Below are 25,198 nucleotides of genomic sequence, written 5' to 3'. Positions count from 1 at the left end.
CAAATTTTAAATGAATACACCATATTTGAACAGGAGCTATCAATGTCTGGAACGTGATGCAAATAAGAATGTTTTAAAGCTGAAATTTGACAAGGGGGATGGTATTTTTTCCGGATTGCCGCTGCGAGCAAGTACGTGACTGTGAAAATGTTTGTCGAAGTGTACATTCGCGGTGGCAAGATAGTGTACCAAAACCATAACCTTCGACAAACCACCCGGTGGTCAGTTCGCTTTTAACAATCAAGGATTGCATAGAGAGTGATTACTTCGAAAGCCATAATTACAGCCCTTTTTCATGAAGATTAATTCTAGAGGGTTTTTTCCTATGTTCATAGGACCGTTTTAAATAAAACTCTAGAAATTTGGAACTTGATAAATCGATTTATCTCTGCTTTCCAGTGTAACTAACTAACTGAGCTCATTTCGATCTTCATCCGCATTGACCTTTTCTCTTCCATGATGATCCATTTTTATTTGTAATTAGAAACAGAGCTGGAGATCGTGGAGGGTGCAACAAGACTGTGAACAGCATGGTGTACTTACGGTAGTTTATGTCACGTTTTTTACTTATACTTTAAAAAAATATAACATGGCCAAAAACAGTTCGTCGGTAATGCACTGTTGTTCAAAAGTTTAAAAAAAATGGTTAAGTAGGTGTGTTTTTCGCATTAGCATTGAGAAGGTGATCTTAGCGGGTTGCAGACTGGGCTTCGTCATGTAAAGTCAAGGTATGTGAAAATCGTGTTTTTTGTAATAAAATCTTAATTTAAAGGTGGGTTTATTTTTTTTGAGTGTAGCAGTTTTGAGCAGTTCTTTGAAAAAAAAGGTTCGAATTCAAAAATATTATCGAAGTTTATTTTTATTTAAAAAAAAACTACCAATTCTTGATTGGCATAATATTTTTGTGAGTTTTTCCAATCCATCAGTAGTTTTTTTAAAAAAAGGTCAACTTCTATAATATTTTTTATTTTTTTTTTTGTACTAAGAAACCTGTTCTTGACCGTCATAATGTTTTTGTAAGTTTTTCTATTCTTTCAAATATGTACAATTCTTAAGAAAAAGTACAACTTCTCAAATATTTTTTATCAACTCTTTAAAATGTAAACAGTTCAAGACATGAAAAAGTCTTGCTTCTTAAATATTGTTGCAGGTTGCAAGTTTTTTCAACCTATCCTTTATGGTCAAATTGGATCCTTAGAAAAACCTGACTTCAAAAATATAGTATATAAAAAAATTAATCTAATTTATTAATATTTTTAACTATAACCCCCCTCCCCCACCCTTTTCAAAAAGTTTCCTACAATTTTATTCAGAAGACCTCTAAATTTTCAAGAATATAGAAGTGAAATAAATGAAAACCGTTCAAAACACCTTTTCATAGCTGCTTTTCAATATTTATGCATTTAGGCTCACATCAAAAGCTTTTTTTAATTCGACCTTTTGTCCTTTCGACGTTTTGTCCATTCGACCTTTTGTCCACTTTCGACCTTTTGTCCTTTTGGTCTCTGTTCTTTCGACCTTTTGTCATACATTCCTACAACTTTGCCGAAGACATCAAATCAGTCGGAAATTTCTTCTCAAGGTAAAGTTTTCAAATATTTTCATAGGATTTTTGAATAGTCAGTCTTCTCAAATTTGTATGGAATCTTGTATTGAGAAAAAAAATGATGCAAAATGGCTTCTCTCTTTGGACTAATAGGACAAATTTTCAGCAAAAAATAAATAATAATAATGAAAATTCTCAATCTGAGTTCTCATTGCTCTCTCCGACCTAGAGCGTCCAATTTCCCGGGGTTACCAATTTCCCGGGAAACGGGAAATTTTTAACCGATTTCCCGGGAAATCCCGGGAATTCCCGGGAAATTTTCAAATTATTGAAAATTGCTCTAATCTTGGTTCTGAATCATATTTTGACCCAAAATTGAATATGACAGCGACTTAAATTGTTAAAATATGTGTAAATATCAACCAATAGCTTGACTGCATGTAAAAATTCATAGAACTACAAGAAAATGTATATTTTTCTAATTTTTTAAGCTCAAATCGTACAATAAATCAAAAAATGATCTCTTGCATTTTTGTTGAAAAGTATTTATTCATCAAAGTGTTTGAACAGTAAGTAAAATGAATCCATACTCCGCAATCTTAAATTTCTTTAAACTTGCCTTTGTGACCAGTTTGAGAAAGTATGGTTTGACACATTTTAACTTAAAAGTTGAAACGAATAAAATCATTCAAGATTATTTTTTTCATAACAAATAACTTCTCTAAACCAAGTTATACTGATGTCAGCTCTTGAACAAAATGGTTAAACTGTTAAGTTTTTCCTTAAAAATCTAACTTCTCGTGTATGTTTTACTTCAAACAACTCAATGTTTTCAAATATTTGGAGCAAGTTTTTATGTTTGCATTTTTCGGGCACCTCTTAAACAATACAAAGTTGTTTTTCAATGATTTTTTAATGTTTTTTTTTCCTTTTGGTTGGTTTCTTCTGTTAAACGTATTTTTATAGAACGAAAACATGATTTGAATTATACGATAAATTGTCATCATCCCACTACCACTATTCAATTTTTTTTCAAGTTAAACCTTCTAACACCCATTGTTGCACCAGTGATTTAGTAATTCTTCTTGCAAAAACCTATTTGAAATATTTAATGATACCAATTCAATTTTCATCTAATTTAATCATGGTAAACAAAAACGTAAACTATTCGTATTGTTTATTTTCATTAAGCTAGGTCTATTTCCAGTTGCTTCAGAAACCAATATTATCAGAAATAAATCATGATATTAAATTGAGTTTCTCCATTTTTCTAGAGCATTTTTTAAAAAATGGATCCAAAAATATTAAGAAAATGTATACTTCCGCTTGAATTTCGGGAATTCCCGGGAAATTTATAAATTTCCCGGGAAACGGGAAATATTTTTTAACGGGAAATCCCGGGAATTCCCGGGAATTTTTTTCCCGGGACGGGAAATTGGACGCTCTACTCCAACCTCAACTTTCGTTATAATTAAGCCACAACAAACAGCGCTGTTTGATGCCAAATTTCAACAACAAAAAAACCCGACCAACAAACTCAGCAAACTAACTGCTCCAAATTTGTTCCCATTTAGAACGCCCCTGCCAAAGGAAAAACGCCGCACTCACACTGTTCAGTCAGCCGGAACGGACTCAACAACTACAATTATCACCCAATGCGTTCGGCGCTACTGCTTCCTTCGAGTTCTTCGCACTCCACCAAAAGGTCCTTATCTAACTTGGAGGCCACTCGAAACCCCATTTCTAAGGGGGGTGGAAACCATTTTTCATAACAAATTTGGCCACTACTGGAGGCCACCAGGCACAGTCAAAAATTAGAAATCGTATTTTCAGAGATTTTTTTAAAAACGAATTTGATTATTTTTGTTTTTAATCTGGGTCAAATATTTATTTAAGTTAATTTGCGTTTTTTAAATGTGTTTGTACTATATTTTAGGGGCCAATTCCAGACGGCACCGAACCAAACTAGGATTCGCGCCAAAATTCCAGCAACTCGAGCAGTTGTGGGTGTTTTGGAGAAGCATGTTTATTGCGTGATGTTTTGCTCGTGGGGAAAGTTGGCTACACAACACAACGTTCGGCCAAAAAAAGCAACTACGAAAAACACGACCGGCAAATTGCATTTCACCCGGATCGTAGTCACCCCCACCAGCACCACAAAGTCCCAGCCGTATCGTTGGCACTTGATTCACGATACTACCTAGTACGCTGCTGGTTGGTAGTACGAGGACGACGCGTCCAACGAGCTCGGAGCAATTTGGGCCAACCAGAACGAGGACGACATAAACCGAAGCTTCGGGCGATATTGCAGATCTGGGACCGATGATGGGACCGAAAAGCCAGCATTCCTAGACAATGAATTTGGTTGGGGGGAAGTCACTACTGGGGATTAGATTTGGGTTGGAAGCAGGTCGACTGAAAATTACTAAAGTGACTTTGGTGAAGATTTTTTCTTTGAAATACTTTATATTATTGATATTGATCGCTTCAAAAGGATATTCACCAATCAGTATCGCTTTCATAGGACCATTTTGCGAAACCATTTCTGCTTTTCTTCCCAATTTTCACAACGTTCAGCATTTCCACGCGGGTAAGTCCGTTCCAAAATACACGCATTTCTACCAAAGCGACCATTCCCTTTGCGTGTTGTTAATTCCTTGTGCCAGCTCAGCCCCAAAACGGTGCTCCTTCCCGGAAACACCCCGGGTAGATTGCACACATTCCTGCTACCATCAGCAATGCTCTCAAAGTCAGTGGACCGTGGTCGCCTCGTGGACTCAGGTAAAATGGAAAATCCACAACTCAACAACCCTTCTTTTTTCGACGTTAGATTTCAACCCAAAATGGTGCGTAGCTCACGATTCTTTAGAAGGTAGATTTGTGCCACTGAAGCTACTGAGTTTGCTGAATTGGTATGAAACTAAACAACAATGGCACCCTTCACCCTAACCGGAAGGAAAAAACCTCCCATTGCAGTTTCGAAAACCCGTGGAAAACACAAAGAGTAGCGCCGGTATCACAGTTCTAGGACGGGGATGAATTTCCATTACCTGGCGTGTCTAGCCCCGGAAAAGCACTTTAAATGCCACACCAGACTTGTGTTTGTGAAAAGAGGTCCTGACGCCGCCGCCGCCGCGGGATCAACGCCACCGGCGACGGCCGGCTCGAGGGGGCGCTGACAGGACGAACAATTAAAATGATTGTAGTTCGCGTGGAAACTAAGCTGGAGCAGGGAAATTGGAACGGTGTTCTGTGTGTGGGGGAGGCGATTTTCAGTGGAAGTGGTTTTTATGGTCAAGTAAAGAAAAAAAAACTGTATCACGTAAATAACAAAATTAAGGTGAAGCCATCCATCATTTACAGACCAGCCCGTGACTTAACCCTCTAAAACCTAACCCCGCCTCTAGACAGGCTTCAATCTGAAAAATCGCCAAATCTTCATTTTACAACCAATTTTTGATTTTTTAAAAGCATTGATTGGAAAGAAGAACTTTTGAAATTTAAGAAAGTTTAATGTTGGAAGTTTGATTTGTATTAAGTGACTTTGCAAATGCCAATGTTTTTGAAAATTTCAGGGATCAACTTTGTTTGTATTTTTTACTAACATTTCCTATATTTTAAATAAAAAGAAGTGTGCAGTTATTTTTGTAGTGTCCCAGACATTGCCTCTACGTATTTTTTAAAATTTAGTTGCCATTGTATAGCAGAAAATGTGAAAAACAAGCAAAAAAAAATTGTGTGACCCTGCCAATGTTTTAAAAATGTATTTTTTAGGGGTTAACTTTGACTGTGTTTTCCACTAACATTGTTTATATTTCACGTAAAAATAAGCATACAATTTTTTTATATCAGACTATGCCTTTACAATTTTACTGACAATTGTATCTTTTTGTAGTAGAAACGTAAAAAACAAGCAAAAAGTGTCCATAAAAACATGAATAAAATAACTCATAAAGTGCAAAGATAACGTTAGAAGATGGTAGAATATAAACAATCAAAAACAACCATAAACAAAACAAGATTAACCCTTCTGGGTCAATGTAAATTCGAAAAGTAGTACATTAAATTTCCCTTAAAATGACATTTTCCGAAAAAAAAATTACAGTCGAGTAACGGAAAATGGCAGAGTTTTTAAAACTTTTTAAATGTTTTTTTTTATGAAGAATACGTTTTTTTTGGAATTCTGAGTACGCCATCAAATCGGGGGTCTAATTTTACATAAATGTCTCTTTGACACCAAATTTCTATCTCATCAAAAATGGAAGGGGTCGTATTGATTCGTGATCAAAAGTTACCCCTTAGGACAAAGTTTCACGCAAATCAAAAAGCAGAATAACATTAAACTTTAAAATTTCGAAATGCAGATAATTTTACAAAGGTTTTTTTTTACATTGAAAATCGAACCAGTAGTGACTATATCTGGAGCAACACGAGAAAAGGGCGTACACCCAAAGTTAAAGAACGAGGGGATAGTCCTCACGAAAAGAAACGTGAGGAAAGTGCTATATTGCGAGAGAATAGTCTTCTCGCGTGTTTATTCGTTCATTGGAACAGTTCATCTTATGAGTGGCTTATATGGACAAACGACCGCCACTTAGTCACCGAACCATGGTGGCCTATACGGCAAAGGCACGGATTAATATGCCGAAGGTCTTGGATTCGAGTCTCGGTACCGGTATTTTTTTTTTTGATAGATGAACTTTTTTGGAAAATGAACCATGAGTAAAGTACTCTCGGTAATTTTGGGATTTATCCTCTCCGTCCGCACACAGTACCATTTTACTATCGAATCGTTCTCTTTATCCTCTCGTATGCCGATGCCCGGTTCTGGGTGTATAAGCATTTTGACAGTTCTCAAGTTAACGGTATTTTTTCTCAAAACTCGCAATGGGAAACAATAGCTGACTTCCCCAGCTACCATTTAACACTATGTAAATAGTTGCCTATTGCCTAGGAAACTTTTAAATAGTAGCAGCTGTCAAAATGCGTTTGCACCCTTTACAAATGTTGCTTCAGAATATTAAATTAGATTAGATTAGATTGGATATGATAGATGCGGTTAGATTAGATTAGACTAGATTTAATAATATAAGATTGGATTGGATTAAATTAGATTTGATTAGATTACATTGAGTTAGATTGGATTGGATTGATATATTAAGTTCGATTAGATTAGATTAGATAGGATTAGATTATTCATATCTAAATGTTATTTAATTTTTTGCCACCTTCATTGAAATTTCGCTCAAAAATCTGGGGCAGAACAAATAATTGCTTCCATAAATTTATTTGTTTTCATTTAAAAATCTTGTGACACCAATTTTAAACTGTAACGAAAACAATGAGAAACGATTTTTGAACTTGAGGGATAGACTAAAAAAAATTTCATTAAAAATATATTTCGCAAAAAAAAACATATGATGTAGAATACCTCAAATACCTCAACTAATAAAGCATTTTATGACACTTCAGATTTTTTTTAATTAGGCTTGAAATTTGAATCGTTTTTAAGTTTATTTAAAATGAACAATTGAATAATTGAATCAATTTTTTTAATTGTGAACTATTCTCATATTTTTAATAACAAATTTTAATTTTTTAGAACAAGCTTTAAACTTATTTCTTGGCTCTTTTCAAGAATCTTGTGTTATTTGAAAATTCCTATAATATTTTTTTTGAGAAATAAACATATTTCATTATTTACTACTTTTGACATAGAAAACAGTTCAGTTCTTTCCCGGATATGTTCGTTTGAGAATTGAGGGTCGATAATGAAAAAAAAAACGTATTTTGAGAGACTCACATTCATGATTTAAATTGGAATCATAAACTTTCATAAATGTTAAAGTTAAAAAAAAAGAAAAAAAAACGAAGTAAAATAGGCAATATCGAATGAAAATTTACTAAAAATCAGTGGTTTGTAACAGCTTAATGTTATTTATCAGTGATCCTGATCATTACCAATAACTTTGCTGAAAATACGAAATCGATCAGAATATGTATTTTTGAGGCACATTTAAAAGAATATTTACATGATTTTTGTATGGACAGCCCCTATTTTGTATATGGAGAAATCAATAAGGCAATATGCCAGATTCATCATACGGAATGTATGGTAGCCAAATAAAATTCAAAAACTTAGGTGCAGTGAATAAAAAAAGATGCTTTTTGGCTCTTAATTTAAATCCTTAATTCGATTTTTTTCAAATTTTTGATTCAAATTCCTTGATTTGAATCTTTTCAAATGCGGTTCGAAATTTTTCTAAAGGCAAAAATCTAGCAGGTTCTTGATTATTTGCTGTGTTTTCATTCTTTTTTTGCTTACTTTTAATGCACAGGGGTCGTTCAGATATTGCTTAACTTGTTCAAAGAATGTAAGTTCCTAAGTGTTAGGATAATGTTATGAATGCTTGAAGGAAAAAAAATCTTAAAGCCAAAAATAACATTACGTAATATTGGAGCGATCCCCGCGGGAGCTTATTATTTTGTTCGCGAGCGGGCACCGTACCAAATTGGCACTATCTGAAGAAGGCATGTTCAAAAAGAAGAAGAACTTGCCGCTCCAAGCTAAGGCATGCGGTTGAGTACCGGCCACAGCTCGAAACTCGAATAAGTGAAATTATCAGCGTAATTATACAGCAGATGTGTTTTATTGACGTTTAATTGCCATAATTAATCCTAGTGCTACTGATGACGATGCTGCTGCTACTGTTGAGCTTTGTTCCGGAGTAGAAGGGATTAAGTTTTCACTACACAACTCAGCAGCAGCAGAACGAGGGGGCAGGAAAGTCGTGATTCTGTTGAACTTGAGCAGCTCTTTTTTAATTACCTGGAGGGGGTCGGCGTTGAGGGTGGCAATGAATATGCGCACTTGTTCCATTCAAGATAGATTACCTTTGCTAGCATTTGCATTAAAAGCTCATTTTGCCGGAACGTTCGTAGGAGAAATGCACGCACCTCTGCTCTGCTGCTAATCTCCGCACTCTCTTGGAGGTCAGATAAATCGGGCGCCAACTGATTTATGGGGGCCTTGGCGGTGGTGAACAGAAGGTCTTCCTGACTTTGGTAGAGAATTGCGGAAATTATGCACTTCCCAGTTGAAAAGGGTAGTAATTAAAAGAAACGAAAGTCTAGCTGCTATCGCCGACAGCTGGAGTAATGATTTAGTTTAAAAATAGCCTTGAAGAACTAGGTTAAGGTTGGTGGTTTGAATCTTATTGAATAATTTTTTTCTTATTAATCTGATTGAAGACACGGTTCTAATGAAAAATAAATTCACCAAGTTTTCTTTCATACGATCTCCTTCGAAAATGTACAGCTTTCAGGGATAAATCCTTGTCAAAAATCCATCAATACAAATAATATTCCACGAATTTCCATAGTCTGCCCTCACAGTCATCACCCAGTCATGCCAAGTATTATCAAATTACGACACGCAAAAGCGGACAGAGTGGGAATCCAACCCGTGTCGTCTCGTCGGATGCTGCTGCTGCTCTCCGGGGATCCGGCAGTTTGAAGATGCTAACTCAATTCGTTCGACCGACCGACAGAGCGAAAGGGAAATCAATTGCTAATCCTTACTTCAATCCGTCCAAAGACGACCGTCGTCGTCGGATCGATTGTTAAGGGGTGGCATCATCAGATTGTTGAGAATCCTTTACAGTCTTAAAGGTCTTCAGAATCATGAGCTAAATTTCTACAGAATTTAAAAGATGATGAAAAATCGTGGAACCCCCCGAATCTTCTCAGTAGGTCCAACCCCTTAACGTTTGCTTCCAAGGCGTATCCGGCGGAAAATCCGTTGGTCTTTTACGAGTCAATACCGGGCTAGACCCTTCTCGTCGACGGAGAACGAAGTACGTACGCCTGGTTGGAAGCGAGATTTACTTACCGATTTTGCCCGGCGGGCCATTGAACTTGAAAAGGGTGTTGGAAGAAAGGATTCGCTTTCCTGCGATGTGGATTCTCTTGTTGTGCTACCGAGAAGTAACTTTGTGGTTCGAAGTCGACTCGCAGAGGCGCAGAGTGAGTTGTGCTGGACTTTAAGACTGTGACTTCCCACTACTAGTAGCATCCACAAGTCGTTACAAATCGATTAAGATGACTTCATCCGCCGGCAATCCCGTGATTGATGGAATGTGTGTGTGATACCAACTGGTTTCTCGGCTTTGAACAACGCAGAGGTCAGAAGCCGTTCAAACTCTTCATTCATTATGGATGCAACTGAGATGCTCCATACTCTGTGTATAATCGCTAAGTGGGAATTACCAATTGCGACGAGTTCGAGAACATCTTCTAGCGAAGATTCTTTGGAGATCCGATAGACCTTCCGCTACAAATGCACTCGAGCTCAATTCAAATCCAATTTGAGCAACAGCAGATTTATTCAAGCAAACTCAACAAATCAGCACACCAAACACTCCTTTTTGGACTGACGTTGAGCCACCAGTCGTTGACAGTCGCGTGAAACAAAGCAAAATCACACACAAATACGCATTTGTTATGCAAATATCCGATATTGGAAAGAGAACGCGCGCGCGGGGTGAGATTACCGGTTGTCAACACAGCAGATTACGGCCGTGCGAGGAAAACGAAGTCTCCAATTTTTGCACGAAACGTGGCAACAAGTAGCATCAGGAGCGTCTCAACAACAACCGCCGGTGACACGTACGGATGTGAGTGTCACTGTGTTCGCGCGAAGCACTGATGACAGCGATCGTTTTTCAGGAAGAACGCCAGCGTTGTCACTACTCGGGAAGGATGGCTGGGCGAGAAAGTCGGGGGTTTTATTTATTTGTGGGTACGGTTGAGCGCATGATACTGTGACAATGCTCGGAGGTGCCGTCAAATGGTGGAAGTTTAATTTTTTTTTGACTAGATTTATTTGGTTATGTCCATTTAGGTCACAGTATAGGCCTCAGTGAAGTTCACAGTGGAATACTTTTTATTACCTAGCGAAACAGCAGTCCTCATCATACCTACACCCAAAACTGGGCAGCAAGGTCCGAGAGAACAATGGCCTCGAGTCGAGAGAATAGTGGTTCCATTCACGGACACAGAGAACACAGCTTGAGATGAGCGAAAGAACTATTCTCTCAAGGTTCATTTGCAAAAAAAAGTTCATCCGTCAAACAAAAAACCAAAAGTATCGACTACGGGAATCGAACCAGAGACCTTTGACATACTAACCCTAGGACTTAACTGCCTCGGCCACCACAGCTTGGTGAGTAAGGAGTGGTCAGATGTCGATGTATGACACTTGTGGAGATTTATTGTTTCATTCAACGAATGAATACATTTGTTATGATGGTGTGAGTTGGTAGCATTATTCTTTCGATTTTGGCACTGAGCCCTCAATAAATTTTGAGGGGAACGATTCTCACGACTCTGAATTATGGGTGTATAACCTTGTCGAAGACATCAAATCGACAAACACGAACTTCAAAATTCAACGAAACATCTCTGCGATTTAATTTACGCAGGTAGGCCTGGCCACTTTCATACAAAACTTCAGACTTCTTTAAATCGATACTAACGTCAGAGTAAACTCGGATTGTTTTGCGGTCGTCGACAAAGTTGTTTGTCATAAAATTTTACATAAGAATCTCAGCCTTGACTATGATTCGACATATTTAACGTCTTCTTTTGGTGGAATTTTGAAATTTTTGCTTTTCCCCATACATTTTTTTTTTTTTGAATTTTTCCATACAAGCTTCAACGATAAAAGTAGACCCTTTGCCTTTAACCGATTAGGCTCAAAATTGGCACTGTTACTTTTTCTACCTAAAGAATTGAGCCAAGGAGTATCTCTTAAGAAGTTACGAAATTTTCATTTTTTGTTGTCATCATAATGCGCATGGATTTTATTGGATTTCATCAGATCAGATCAGAATAGATTACATTAAGTTAAACTTAACTAAATTAGATTAGGATAGATAAGGATAGATTCGAATAGATTAGAATAGATTATAATATATTAGAAAAGATTAGAATAGATAAGAATAGATAAGATATGAATATATTAAAATTGATTAGAATAGATTTGAATAGACTAGAATAGATTAGAATAGATTAGAATAGATTAGAATAGATTAGAATAAATTAGAATAGATAAGAATAGATTAGAATAGATTTTAAAGCTAGGAATGAATGTACCAGCATTACAAATCATATCAGGATTTCTCTTGTATTAAAACATCTTTAAATCTTTCATTACAGAAAATTCTCAAAACCATTGAAATCTTTTATCTCATTCGAATTTTAAAAGTGCCGTCATCAGGGGTTACATTGGGTTTAAGGGGTGAGATTGGGTCATACAAATTTCAGCATTTTTGTATGGCCCAATCTCACCCCCTAGATCCAATGTCACTCCTGATGACGGTATCCAGCGAACCACGAGACACGAAAAGTTGGAAATTGGGGTAAACTGATTTATTCAGGTGGCTTTTGAATCGGCTCTGAATCCGATTCAAACTCCAGTTCTTCAAAAAGGGCCGACTCCACCGACTCTGATTCTGATTCCAACAACAAAATGTTGAATAAAGGAAGGAAGAATCAAGAAAATTATGACAATGAAGACAATCAAAAGAACTAAGACAATCAAGAATATAAAGAGAATCAAGAGAATCAAGAGAATCAAGAGAATCAAGAGAATCAAGTGAATCAAGAGAATCATGGGAATCAGGAGAATCAGGAGAATCAAGAGAATCAAGAGAATCATGGAAATCAGGAGAATCAGGAGAATCAAGAGAATCAAGAGAATCAAGAGAATCAAGAGAATCAAGAGAATCAAGAGAATCAAGAGAATCAAGAGAATCAAGAGAATCAAGAGAATCATGGGAATTGATAGAACCAAAAGGCAAAACAAGAAAATCTTGAGAATCAAAAGGTTGAAAAAAATCAAGAGAATCAAGAGAATCAAGAGAATCAAGAGAATCAAGAGAATCAAGTGAATCAAGAGAATCATGGGAATCAGGAGAATCAGGAGAATCAAGAGAATCAAGAGAAGCATGGAAATCAGGAGAATCAGGAGAATCAAGAGAATCAAGAGAATCAAGAGAATCAAGAGAATCAAGAGAATCATGGGAATTGATAGAACCAAAAGGCAAAACAAGAAAATCTTGAGAATCAAAAGATTGAAAAAAATCAAGAGAATCAAGAGAATCAAGAGAATCAAGAGAATCAAGAAAATCAAGAGAATCAGAACAATCAAAACAATCAAGAATCTCAAGTAACATTTTTTCCAGGAGTTCTACAAGAGCTCTTCAAGATAGCTACAGCATAGCAGTTTGGACCGCGGTAGGATAAAATTCTCTTCAAAACTTCTTCAGGAAAAATGTTACTTGGGATATCAAGAGAATCAAGAGAATCAACAGAATCAAGAGAATCAAGAGAATCAAGAGAATCAAGAGAATCAAGAGAATCAAGAGAATCAAGAGAATCAAGAGAATCAAGAGAATCAAGAGAATCAAGAGAATCAAGAGAATCAAGAATGAATAGAATCAAGAGAATAAGGAGAATCGAGAGAATCAAGAGAATCAGGAGAATCAAGAGAATCAAGAGATTCGAGAGAGTCAAAAGAATCAAGAGAATCAAGAAAATCAAGCAAATCGAGAGAATCAAGCGAATTAAGAGAATCAAGAAAATAATGAAAATACAGAGAAACAAGATAATTAAACGAGTTAAAAAATCAAAAGAGTTAAGAAATACAAGGAAATCAAAATAGGTAATCAAGAGAATCAAGAGAATAAGGCGCGTTAAAAAAATCAAAAGAATCAAAAAAATTAAGAGAGTAAAAAGGTGAATCGAGAATGTCGAAAGAACGAGAGAGTCATGGTAGATTCGGGAGAAACGAGTATTTTTGAGGATTCGTAGTCGGAATTGACTGATTTTAAACAAATTTGTATGGTAGTTGCTATAAGAATCAGAGTTGAGATTTTTTTTAAAAACTTGGTGGCGGAGACGGAGTCGTTGAATCTCCAGAGCCCGGAGTCGGAGTTACTATTTTATTAGAAGCTTGAGTCCGAATCGCTTCAAATGCTACCCGACTCTTCAACTCTGGCTCCAATAAAAAACAGCTATTTGAAGGCATTTTTCTTTGTTAATTTTACATTCAAAGTTTCTGAAAAATCGGAATTGGTCCGAATTTTTTAGCCTCGATAAAGATCGACTAAATCCAGTACAAATTAAGTCCTGTTACTTGCCAATGTTACTCCACATTACGGCACATCGCACCATGCTCAGCTTGCACAGCGGCAGTATCGTTTCTGGTACCCGACCATCATATTATCGTCCACATATATCATTCTTCACGCGGATTTTAATATTCCTTCTCCAAGTGAACCACCCTCCCCGAGGACCCACGTGCAGCTTCCCGTACGGCACAATCACATAATCTCGTAATAAATGGACGTCAGAGAAGATTCCGTCGCTACCGGGCGGGACGATCTCCGGGTAGATCTCCGTACTCACAGCAGCAGCAGCACGGAGGCCGTACTATTTCTGGCTGGATGAAGTCATGGAAAAAAAAGAGTCATCCCTTTCGCGGACACGGTCATCAAGCATCTAGGGGTTGACTCTAGGCAAATCGCATCGTTCCCAGCGGATTAACCACGACAATAGTGGACGAGACCTTAATTAGTGGCTCTCATTATTTGCTGAACCTTCTCGCGCATATAAAATTTGCATGGTTCCGATTAAATTTTCCGCTTGTTTGAGTAATTGTAAATTGTGGAATTATAATTGGAAATGACGCCCTACGCGATACCATATCGGGGATTCCAATTGAAGATTACTGGTGGATTGGAACGAATTGAGTGTAGGGTGCTTAACGAGGGGTGCTCAAACGCCCTTGAACGTGTATGTAAGTCCCTTTAGTGCCCGCAGATTAATTACGATGGTTAACCACACTAAGCCGGTCGCGCCAGTCGTTTCGGATAAGTTTGATTGATTGCTGTTAATTTGTTAAGGGCTGATCAACTTAATGACTTCCATCAGTCAGCAGTACTAGGTTGACTAGGTTTGACAATTTGCTTCTGATAGAGGTAGAGACTTGGTCTATAATAATTTTGCAAAGTACTTACTGACTAAAAATTGATTCTTTTTTCAATTTACATACTTATGACGTGTCAACCCCAAGTTTGCATTACCTGAAATTGAAAAAGAGAGAAAAATAACAACCTATTAATTACCGGTGCTACTGAAAAGCTGTGTTATCAATCAATAAATATCGCCTCCAGATTTACCAACAATCGCTACCGCGCGACACTCAATCACCACCACTTGACAATCATCGCAATCACCACAAGACATTCTTCTATCTAGATCTTAAACAATTACAACCTTTCAGTACAGGCCGCCTTTCCCTCGGGGGGGAAACAAAGTTATCAATCAATCGCCCTGGTGCAGGGTGGGACAGGTACATTTATCACGACGACGCTGCACATGGTTATCGTCGGCAGTCGATAAATCATCGCTCGGAAATCTTCTAGGATGCTGGTATCCGCCAGGTGGAGAAAGAGCATGACGTAACTTATCTGGCGGGGGCAACTTTTCGACCTGAGCGCAAACAAGAAGCTCGTAAATGAACAATTAAATGTAAGGTGGTGAGACAACCGGGTTCAAATGGTCATCAACATTTGAACGAGGAATACTGTTGAGTAAAGTGATTTGACAAAAAAGTGTCAAAACTTTGTCAGAATGTCCGATTTACCCGACTTTTCCCCCTCAAGAACTCAGACAGCTGTAACTTTATGTCATCAATTTTGCCGAGAAATGAGTAAAGGGCGGGACGGACCAGGCAATAACGGCTCAATCAAATTATATTATGAGCGATGACGGAAGGGGGGAAATAAAAGGTAATAGGTTAAAGATGATTGAAGCCATGTTGTTTCAAGTGTTTCAAGTTGTGTTTGTCGACTGAAATATTGCAAGAGTGCAAGGGTGAGACAGACATGAGACAAGAACAAAACAAAGCTTGGTACTGGAAAAATAAGTAGAATGAAGACAGGGAAAAGGCAAGACAAAATTAAGACAAGACCAAGACAAGACCAAGACAAGACCAAGACAAGACCAAGACAAGACCAAGACAAGACCAAGACAAGACCAAGACAAGACCAAGACAAGACCAAGACAAGACCAAGACAAGACCAAGACAAGACCAAGACAAGACCAAGACAAGACCAAGACAAGACCAAGACAAGACCAAGACAAGACCAAGACAAGACCAAGACAAGACCAAGACAAGACCAAGACAAGACCAAGACAAGACCAAGACAAGACCAAGACAAGACCAAGACAAGACCAAGACAAGACCAAGACAAGACCAAGACAAGACCAAGACAAGACCAAGACAAGACCAAGACAAGACCAAGACAATGTGCAATTTAGAAAATTTTGTTTGTCTTTTAAAAAATGAAAAAAATCTGATTTCGAAAAAGTTAAATAAATTCCTAAATATTACACATATAAAGAATACAAAAAGGTCAATTGTTACCAGCAGACCGTCCGCCCTTCTCACCCGTGTGTAGTTCATGTCTTCGCTAATGACATCCGAAATTGCTACCGGCAGCTGCCCACCCAGAACCCGCGCGCGGAAATGGCGAATTACTGGCTACAACATCTCGGTTCCGGCGCCGAGATTTGAACTTTAAGCCAAATGGAGGTTGTCAACGCGCCTAGATCTAACCCCGATGCGGTTCGCAAGATATAGCCGAAAAGGTCTCGGTGCTAAAAATAGAACGGCACGCAGAACTTCGCCGCCGGGCATGGTTCCAATTAATTCAGCGCGCGACATCTATCGGAGAAAGTCTTGCTCGATGTAGGTTACGAAGGTCGTTTCCGGGTGGCTGAAATCGCAAACAATTAATTAGCATAAGCCGGATCGGTTTATTTCTTCGCTAGGCGATGGCCCTTTTGCCAATCAGGTCTAGGCGCCGCTCTCTCTTTGCTTCGCAAGTGATGGTAATAGGATCGCTGTGATGCTCACGACGAACATCCCAGGCTGCTCGAACCGGTTCGCTGCGAATCGGCGTCGAAGGCCGATGGCATCGAAATTCAAATTTTATTGAAGATATGGTCCAAGTTTGAATATTTTAATGGATTTAGCACGGAATTAGCATTTTTTGCGGTTCGACGCGCAACGCAGATGTTACGGCGAAATACAGTCACCTTTTTGGGGCTGGAAGTAGCCAATGTCAACCAGATTCCGGTCGGGGGGATGCTGCTGCGATAACGATTGACTCGGAATTCGAAAATTTTGGTCACAACAGGGAAGGTTGGATGCTGCCGATTTTGGAACATGTTTTGGTTTTCGCATCGTCGGCAATACTGATGACAAAAAGTTTTCAACCCGTGTCTTTAATTTTTCGCGAATTTTCGTTATCTTGAATGTCAACAGAATCAATGTCTTTAATGTCCTAAATGTCTTCAATGTCTTCAATGTCTTCAATGTCTTCAAGATCATCAATGTCTTCAATGTCTTAATGTCTTCAATTTATTCAATGTCCTAAATGTCCTAAATGTCTTCAATGTCTTCAATGTCTTCAATGTCTTCAATGTCTTTAATGTCCTCAAGGTCTTCAATGTCTTCTAGGTTTTCTATGTCTTTAATGTCTTCAATGTCTCCAATGTCCTCAATGTCTTCAATGTCCAAAATGTCTTCAATGTCTGCAATGTTTTCAATGTCCAAAATGTCTTCAATGTCTTCAATGTCTTCAATGTCTTTAATGTCCTCAAGGTCTTCAATGTCTTTTAGGTTTTCAATGTCTTTAATGTCTTCAATGTCTCCAATGTCCTCAACGTCTTCAATGTCCAAAATGTCTTCAATGTCTGCAATGTTTTCAAAGTCCAAAATGTTTTCAAAATGTTTTCCTTAAACCTTCTATTCTGAAATCAATTTTGATTTCAACTCTGGTCCGGGAACATTGATGTGTGCTGGAGCAATAATCCGTTTTGATTGATTTATGGTCAATCACGCCGCGTACGTGTCAACAAATTGGTCATCCAGTCTGGTCGTTGACTTCGTGAGAATTTTTGGACGACAAATTAGGCTGACTGGACCGGTTTTTTATTCAGCATTAATTATTGATGTTGACGATCACTAATTTCTTTGAGATAGGTTTAGGGCGTGAGCCCATTTGGATCGGAGATTTTACAGCTTTTTAATCTGATTATCTCTAATAAAATTTAACCAATTTGAATAAATTAACCAAGCTTGATTTTTATTGCAATCGCTAATGTAGCAAATTCCCCGGAAAAGCAAAAGTTTCCGGGCCGCTCGCAAAATTTCGCCTTATTCTAAGTTTGGCCGTGAGCTAAACGCTGCGTTGAGTAACCGGCATGCCGATCCAGGCACGAGAAATTCCGTTGTTGGCTCGACACTGGCTTTGAAGCTTGGAAACGCTGTCGAAACACTCGCCCGTGGCGTCCTCAGAGTGCTTGTTCCGAAGCTTGGTGGAAATTCCCCCCCGTCCCCTTAACCTTTGCAGCAGTAGCTGCTGGTTTGTAGAATTTGCATGCACGAAATAGCTTAAATATGAAGTCGCTCTCTCTCTCTCTCTTTCTGCTACTAACTCGCTCGCTTATGTAACGTGTGTGTTTCATCCGGGGTACCTCAGCGAAAAAATGCGCCAGGATTTTGGCTGAAATGTTATACCAGGGCAAAGTTGTGTCCTCTCTTCTGGGCAACAAATACACGGCGGCGACTCCGGTGTAAAAACGCTCAAGTCCTTAATCCTGTTTCGCGCGTGCGGTGCCGGGAAGCGAATAAAATGTTGGAAAATTTCGCGTGGAAAACTCAAGGAGGCACTGTGGCAAAAAATCGTCAAATTTTTCATGTTTTCAGATGTTGCAGGTCGCCAAGTGTTGCAGCTCACTGAGTGTTGCAAGTTGCCAAGTGTTGCAACTCGTCAAGTGTTGCAACTCGTCAAGTGTTGCAACTCGTCAAGTATTGCAACTTGTCAAGTGTTGCAACTCGTCAAGTGTTGCAACTTGACAAGTGTTGCAAGTTGGAAGTGTTGCAAGTTGCCAATTGTTGCCACTCGTCAAGCGTTGCAAGTTGCCAAGTATTACGAGTTGTCAAGTGTTACAAGTTTCCAAGTGTTGAAAGTTGCCAAGTGTTATAAGTTTCCAAGTGTTATAAGTTGCCAAGTGTTATAAGTTGCCAAGTGTTATAAGTTGCCAAGTGTTATAAGTTACCAAGTGTTATAAGTTGCCAAATGTTGCAACTCGTCAAGTGTTGCAATTTGCAAGTTGCCAAGTGTTATAAGTTGCCAAGTGTAATAAGTTGCCAAGTGTTGCAAGTCGACAAGTTTTAATAATGATTGAGCATTTGATTGCAACTTCTATTGTCACTTTCCCACCACAATTTCCAACAGTGCCTCTCCGAAAAGGTAGCGGCTAGAAAAATGGGCACGATTTCGGGGGAAACGCGATGATAGCCTCTAAGTACTCGGGTGCTGGAGGCACCGGCCTCCCGAAAACGGCAACACAGAAGAGACGAAGAGTGACGGCGGCGGTGGCGTGAAAGTGAAAAAGCGTTCCGTTTACATTTACAACCTTTTTCGCCATTTTTTTTTTCGGAAGAAGTCGTGGAAAAAAGTGCTCGACGGAAGCGAGAAAAGCTGGCAGGATTTATAAAAAATGGCGTAGTTGGGTTAGGGTTGAAGAGAATCAAAATGGGCACTTGTGCTCAGGGAACGCTTACCTTTGAAGTGTAGAAAGGGTTGATTTTCAGTAATTTGAGGATCAAATTGTTTTCCAATAAGAATTTTGTTTTATTTATGAAATTCGACATAACTGAATTTGTAAATTTATGAAAAAAGATTAAATAAAATAAAAATGTAAAACTTCACCCTACCCCAAAGTTCAGTGCACATTTCGAGCTACTCTATGACAATAAGAGCCCTCATTTTCCACCTCTCGGAGTCTCCGGTCCTTGCGCGGAGAGCTACTCCGGCAAGCGTTTTTTTTGCACCAAGAACCTCCTCAACTTCCGGTAGAGCAGACAGAATGATGCCAAAACAAGTCCCAGAGAGAGAGAGAGAAAAAAAGAAAGAAATGTGAAGTTCAAAAAACTTCAACCGGAAAAAGGAGGTAAATTATGCTTGGAATAAAAGACTCAGGAATTTATTTGAAAGCATTCGTCTTGGGTGAACTTTTTTGCAAGGTTTCACATTTGAAACTATTTTTGACTTTGTTGCATAAGAAGTAGTGATTTTGCTATATTTCTTTTAATAATTGTAGATAATTAAAGGCTGTACAAAAAAATTAACAAGTCGCCAAGTCAACATGCGATCGCTTTACACAGAAAAAAAAAATCCGGTAAATTTACATCATTTATGATGTACCAAAAGTGCACGTCATTAATGATGCTAATTTACATCAACTTTATTTTAAATTTACATGCCATCCGATTTAATTGTGTAGAACAAAAAGCGTTTTGAAAACATGTAAATTTCCGATGAAATCTACGTAAATTTACCAAGATTTAAATTTTTTTTACTCCGTTGAATTTTAAATCCGATGTAAATTTCAAATACTTTTATGGCCAAAATGTAGTATGAAAGATCACTCTTTTGTTATCCTTTCTAATCAATTCAAGCATATGATTTCATTGAAATAATGCTTATTATTGACCAGATAAACAAAAAAGAATCAATTCAAACTAAAGGCGATCAAAAGCTTGAAAAATAGTATGGGATTTTCAATTCAACGGAGTTATAAAAAATTTCACAAAATGCATACTTGTTTGTCATAAATTCAGATTGTGATTTTAGCTCTGCGGTTTTTACTCAGAAAAAATACTTACAGTTAAGCATTTCAAATCGTGCACCTTGCACCTATAGCCGAGTACTCATCTCGATCAACTATCACTTCAGAACTTCAGAACTAGAACTGGTGATGAAGTCGAACACGGACGGCTCGACCGAAACCCTCTGATGCAGATTGACGTCGCGCAGCAAAATACTTTTACTTACGCTCGAACGAGAGCAGAAATAATCCACAACATCATTTCTGCCAGAGAGCCTCTGGTCACTGTAAGGCCGTCGTTGCGTCCTGTTGCGTCAATCCAGCGATCGGCCAAATTCAAATCCCTTTTGAGGTTCCTGGATGGGCTGAATGGATCAGCGGCTTTGTCGAGCTGTATAAAAAAAAGTATAAATTAATACTCCACAATTGTTGCTATTCTATTACAACCAACCAGCTGCGTGTAACTCTTCTGGGCTGCTTCCTGCCGACGACTGGTGTCCCTGGATTTAGTTAGCGCACACACGAATACTTCTTAGCGAGCCGACACGGACACCTGCCAGACGCAGATGATGTTGCCGGAGTAGCCGGCGTACAGGGTCTGTGCGTCGGTGGACCGGGCCAGCGAAAGGCACTGCGGCAGGATGGCATTCGATGGCTTCAGTTCCTCGACCATGGCCAGGTCCCAGATCTTAATCGACGGTCCGTAGGCGAAGCACAGCCAGTACCGGTTCGGCGAGAAGCAGAGCGCGTTGATTACATCATTGTGCTCCAGCGAGTGCAGATATATGTCATCATTCAAATCCCACAGGAACGCCGCCGGACGTGCACAAGGAACCGTCGGGCGACACCGAGTAGAGGTAGCCATTGTGGCCCAGATGGTCTATCTTCAACTTGCAGTTGGCTAGGTCCCAGACCTTGATTAGGTTGAAGTGGTTCGGCGAGAAGCGTACACAGGACACCCAGTCGGAGTGACCGTCCTCTTGGATGGTGTTCTTGCACTCGGCGAGCGTATTCCACAGCTTGATGGTCCTGTCGCGCGAGCCGGACACGATCTGACGATTGTCCACGGAGAACGCAACCGACAGGACGTCCTTGGTATGGTATTCGAAGCGGCGGGTCGACTTGCCGGCGGCCAAGTCCCACCAACGGAGGGTCTTGTCCCAGGAGCCGGATAGGGCGTAGTTACCGTCCCAAGAAAGCACAACGTCGCTGATGAAATGCGAGTGGCCGTACAGGCGCTTCTGCGGGATGCCGTAGCTGACGTCGTCCCGGGTCAGCCCACACGATCAGGGTCTTGTCGCGCGACGGGAATCATGTCCGTTTACTTGGCGATCTTGTTAACTGAGCCGGAGTGGCCAACCAGCTGGCCGCGGAGCTGCAGCGTCTCGGTCATTGTTGATTAGAGCACTTCAAACTTGGCAGCGTGATGCGTGCCGCACTGTTTTACGTTTCGTGGAGAAAAGTACTTTGTAATCGTCCGGCATGATTCTGAAACAAACGAATTATTATTATTGTAAATTATCACAAAAAGAAAACCAAAACAAACTTGCATATTATTTCAGTCACAGCAGGTGGGAATGTTGGTTGGTGCTCGTTATCTTACCGGAACAGCTGAGAATTTTTTATCGAATTGAGACGAAAAGGGATAATCGTGAGAACAGCAAAAATGACAGACGAATGTGGTGCAACAACAAAAACGCATTTTTTTCTGTGTCGTGCGGTGGTGACAGCTCACGCAAAAGAATGTCGACTCAGGGTTGCTACGGTCAATTTATCTGTATTTCCTGGCGTCATAAATCTGTACATCAGCGTTAGAATGCCAAAGTATTCAGAAGAAAAATGATATTTTTTTGATTCATATAAAGTCTTTGGCAGAAAAAAAAAATAATCAACTTGTTTAATTTATATAAAAGGTTTAAATTTTTTTTAATATGATTAAATTTTAATTGGTTAAAAAAATATAGTATAAAAGCTTTTGTTATAATCGATTGAAAATATTTTAAACCCATCTCATAAAGCTAATTTACCAAAATTTACAAAAAATGATTGCGTATGCTCAACTCGAGGGGAAACAAGAACTTTGGGGTCCCCGGAATCACGCTCACCTATAAATTTTTATAGGTGTATTGTTTTTGTATTTTTAAAAAGTTCTACCAAAAGGAACATAAAAAAATCTGAAAAACAAAAATTTTATAAAAAGAAATCAAAATTTCATTGTTGTCAGAAAAGTACTCTTTAACGCAAAATTTATCGCTTCATTCAAAAACATAACCAATCTTACTCAATTTAAGGACCCAATTCCCATAACAAAATTCGCTTAAAGTTTTGTCGACTCCACGTACATCACTTTGATCTGGTAAGATACCGTTATTTGCAGTGGTCAGCTGTCAAGTTGACAACGTCGATTGTGTTTTTTGCAAAAAAAAATCGCGGATTGCTGGAAAAATCACAAAATTAATTCAATTTTTATGTGTGTCGCGGCCACTCTTCATGAAGATCATTACGTTTGCGCGGTTGATGAGCGCCTTTAGCCAATCCTCAAGCGGTTCCTTGACACCTCCACCAACTGATGTTGCTGCTCCGGCCAGCTTTCGACACTTGGTCGTCAGCGCGGCAATGTCCACACCATCAATTCGATCAACGGCCTTTCCCACCTGGAAGAAGTTCACCGTCGGAACGGCATCGATCTGGTGCTTGAGCACCACCTCGAACAGTTCATCCGCCGGAACGTCCACGAACTGAACCGCGGAAAACTGCTTGGCCAGTTCCGTCATCACCGTGAGAATCTGCTTGCACTGTTCCGCCCAGTCAGCGGAAAACAACGCCACGGTTAGGGCCGGCGATCTGATAAGTTTGTTGTACTGGTCGACACTGGTCACGATCGTGATGGCCATGCTGCTGCTTGTGGAAGCTATCGTAACGGAGAAAAGGGAGGAGCAGCCGGATAATCTCTGAGGTTGATTCGGGAGGAAAAACAAGCCGTGCGCGAGCGACGAGAGTTTTCCAGACGAAATCACAAATTTGGCGCCCTGAAAACGACAAAGAAGTGACACACACCAAGTAAATAAGATAAGTACTTACTTTTCTTTTGATTTGATGAGGCTGACAGTACGTTGACGATGCGACGAAACCCACTAGAAGAGCTGCGGAGGTGGATCGCTTTTTTCCACTCCGACTCCGGTTTCGTAAGATTCAGCGACTTCTACTTCGATTCCAGCTTTCCAAACAACTTCCACACAAAGTTGATTAAAAATTCCTAGTTTTGACTCCACAATCCAGCAAAGCAGTCTTGAAATCTGTCCGTCAGTATCAGCAGCGGAAACACTTTTCTTAACTGCACAAATTGTTTTTCATTCTCCAGCAGATGCAAGTGGGAATAGAAATGGCTTTCTGAACACCGACCGAAAATGTCCCCAACTGCAATAGAGACTGCTTATTGAATCTTGGTAGTTGGTTATTTAATCGACCGGAAAAAGAACAGATTCCGCGAGCAACCAAGCTGACCTGCGAGAACACAACTTTGTTTTGATTTTGCTTGCTGTCAATCCCAAACGCAGGCAAAACTTAACCAATTTTACATTGTTTTAACGTTTACGTTAAACATGTTTTAAATAAGATTCATGGTTTACATGCTTTTCGTGCATTCATATCTGTTGATTTTCATGAACGAACTCTTCGTTTACGTAAAATTCATCAAAAACATTGAATCTGATTTTACATGTTGGCTCTTTAAGTGAAATTCAACCGTTTACATCGGATTTCAAATTTACATGAAGTGAGTTTACGTTTGAAACAATGTTTACGAGTCAGGTAAATTTACACTTTTTTTTCTGTGTAGTTTCAAGATCTGCAGTTTACCTTTGTTCAAAGCCATCATTCTAAAACAAATCTAATTTGTTTTGATTCCGTTACAACCTTGGACCGTTTCACACCGTTACCGGCTAAATATTGATCCCAAAACCGGCTGTTAAACTACCAAATTAGCATCCTCATCAGCAGCCAGTCGACCTTGGCCCCCTCCAAGCCAAATCCTCACAAAGTTGTCAAAACAAACACTCCCATCGCACAAATTGACCATTCACGTCGTCGTCGCAGAATTCTAGGAGAAGTTCCAAAAAATTAGCACTTACTTAACGAGCAGTGACAACTAAACAGCAACTAAATAAACATCTCATTTCTTTCCACGAATCGCTCGTTAGTCGTCGGCTGGAAAGGTGCTAACCGAAATTTCCACCGCGGCTTGACAGCTCGCAAGGGGAAAAGCCGGAAAATTATCACATCACTTTTTCCGAACGGGGCAACATTTTAAACCAACGATGAGGGGAAATTACACTTTTTTAATGATCGCCCCGCTCCACTCACTACTCCCCGTCAGATGGGAGACAGGTCGCGCGAAAAAAATGTAAATATTGGAAGAACGTAAAAAAATATGGTTGGTCCGGTTGGTTGGAGCGACCACAAAGTTGTGTAACGTCGACGCGCGTCTGGGAACGGCGCAAACTCAATTATGTGGTGAATTTGATTGCTTTTTGATTAGCTCCGATTGCAAAATGATGAAAAATTGCTGTTTGGCCGTTTATTGCTGACAGTGGCTGACAGTGCGGGAGGGAATTAAGGGGACAAATTGGATGGACGGGGGGGTTGCCTCACTATGTTAGTTATAAATTTGGTTGAAAGGAAATTACATGTTTCTAGGTTTGGAATGATAAAAAAATGAACACGATTTGGTTTGGCTCCTTCACCTCAAAAAGAAACGCTTTAAAATAACCCATTCAGACACACTTTCACGTATACATATCGACTCAGAATCAACTTCTGAGCAAATGTCTGTGTGTGTGGTAGGATGTTGATCAGAAAATTGGTGCCTTCGGCAAAGTTGTAGGTATTGTTGAGGACTTTTGA

At 39.2% G+C, this 25,198-nt stretch overlaps 2 protein-coding genes and 1 pseudogene across 3 annotated transcripts in view; all 3 read right to left on the bottom strand.

Moving 5' to 3' along the window:
• Positions 1-25,198, bottom strand: part of LOC120426315 (pseudouridylate synthase RPUSD2-like) — a 358,154-nt gene that overhangs the window by 130,658 nt on the left and 202,298 nt on the right. The window lies entirely within an intron of this gene.
• Positions 20,463-21,704, bottom strand: LOC120426316 (guanine nucleotide-binding protein subunit beta-like protein; annotated as a pseudogene).
• Positions 22,689-23,769, bottom strand: LOC120426317 (uncharacterized). The gene has a single exon (XM_039591076.2). The coding sequence runs from the start codon at positions 23,188-23,190 to the stop codon at positions 22,756-22,758; it is 435 nt and encodes a 144-aa protein (XP_039447010.1). The 5' UTR covers positions 23,191-23,769; the 3' UTR covers positions 22,689-22,755.

This window comes from Culex pipiens, chromosome 2 (assembly GCF_016801865.2).
Source record: "Culex pipiens pallens isolate TS chromosome 2, TS_CPP_V2, whole genome shotgun sequence".
NCBI lineage: Eukaryota > Metazoa > Arthropoda > Insecta > Diptera > Culicidae > Culex > Culex pipiens.
Note: the sequence above shows the minus strand (reverse complement) of the source record. Positions and strands in the feature narration are given on the sequence as shown.

Excerpts from the sequence above, each read along its gene's own strand:
- LOC120426317 (XM_039591076.2), bottom strand. The coding sequence starts at position 23,190 with ATGGCCATCACGATCGTGACCAGTGTCGACCAGTACAACAAACTTATC.